The sequence below is a fragment of the Penaeus monodon genome, chromosome 31 (genome assembly GCF_015228065.2).
Source record: "Penaeus monodon isolate SGIC_2016 chromosome 31, NSTDA_Pmon_1, whole genome shotgun sequence".
In the NCBI taxonomy this organism is placed as follows: domain Eukaryota; kingdom Metazoa; phylum Arthropoda; class Malacostraca; order Decapoda; family Penaeidae; genus Penaeus; species Penaeus monodon.
The window spans coordinates 37,013,368-37,014,614 of NC_051416.1; the positions used below are offsets into that span (position 1 = coordinate 37,013,368).

The 1,247-nt window shown below is 41.3% G+C and overlaps 1 protein-coding gene across 1 annotated transcript in view; it reads left to right on the forward strand.

Annotated features, from left to right (window-relative positions):
* LOC119593202 (uncharacterized transporter slc-17.2-like) overlaps positions 1-1,217 on the forward strand; it is a gene marked incomplete at its 5' end in the record, with an annotated part of 8,455 nt that extends 7,238 nt beyond the window's left edge. The window contains 2 exon segments of the mRNA XM_037942182.1: positions 767-844; positions 1,032-1,217. Of these exon segments, the coding sequence (XP_037798110.1) occupies positions 767-844; positions 1,032-1,196 (243 nt within the window).
* Between the last annotated feature and the right edge of the window lie 30 nt (positions 1,218-1,247).

Below are 1,247 nucleotides of genomic sequence, written 5' to 3' on the forward strand. Positions count from 1 at the left end.
GGTCTACTGGCTGGCACTGATATTAACTAGGCATAAAACCCTTACATTAAGAAGAGAGGCCAGCTTAATGTCACCCATAACCTGCACTGCAAAGAGAAGGGTCACGCAGACTACCCCGAGCATGTAACAACCCCCCTCACCCCCACGAGGGTTAAGGATTCCAGGAAAGAGAAAGGGCCTGGAGGAGTTACGTAGGGTAGTCGTGGGTACTCATTATCGCAGATGGCGGGGCCAAGTAGAGAAGTGTTTGGGCGAGGGACTGGTAATATTTGTACTAGGGAAGCTGCACAGAGAAACAAGCCTTATTTGAATCATAGCCATCTCCAGTAGACCCAGAAATATTGTAATATAACAAAACACACAAAGATAAGGAAAAGAACGATAGAATAATTCCTTTATATAAAATATTGAATGCAATTAAAGATGCTATCTAAAAGTAATTTTATAAATGTAGGCATCAAAAGCATCAATGAAAGTAGAGTAGTGGCTTTAAAACAGGTGGTGATCGACAATTAAAAATGATTGTGAATACACAGAAAACAATAAAAAAAGAGCAAGTAAATGAAACACAAAATTATGAATTATGAAAATCCCTAAGGGGAGAGCACAGACTTGACAGCCCTCTGGATTCATAGCTTCCTGCTTCACCCCAATACGTCATGATGACCCCCCCCCCATTCACGTATGTATAGTCCATCCATGTTTCTTGGTTTGTGTACACGAGTATCATATAGCACCAGAAAACAGACGCGATCGTTGTCAACAGGAAGGCGAGATGATCTGGGACGAGAGAACCCAAGGATTTGTGTTGGCAAGCTTCTTTTACGGGTATGCCACTACTCAGGTGCGACATTGTTCGAAGTGAACAATTACTTTGTATATAAATTCTATTTCTTTAATCTATAACCATTTTGAGTTAATATGGCAATAATAGAATACACCAATAATCATGTGCACTATACTAAAATATAAAATGGAACTTTTATTGAAACTTTTACATTAAATGTTGTATTGTCGCTTCCTCCTTTCAGATTCTGGGGGGTCGCCTGGCGGAGCTCTATGGGACACGATGGGTGTTTGGAACCTGCATCCTGGCGGGAGGTATTTGCACCATCCTTTCCCCCATCGCGGCTCGTACTCATTACAGCATCTTGATTGCTCTCAGAATTACTCAGGGAATATTTCAGGTGATCTAGACTCGGGCGTGGATGCCATGTCATTCTCTTTTGTGCAATATCTATTATCTA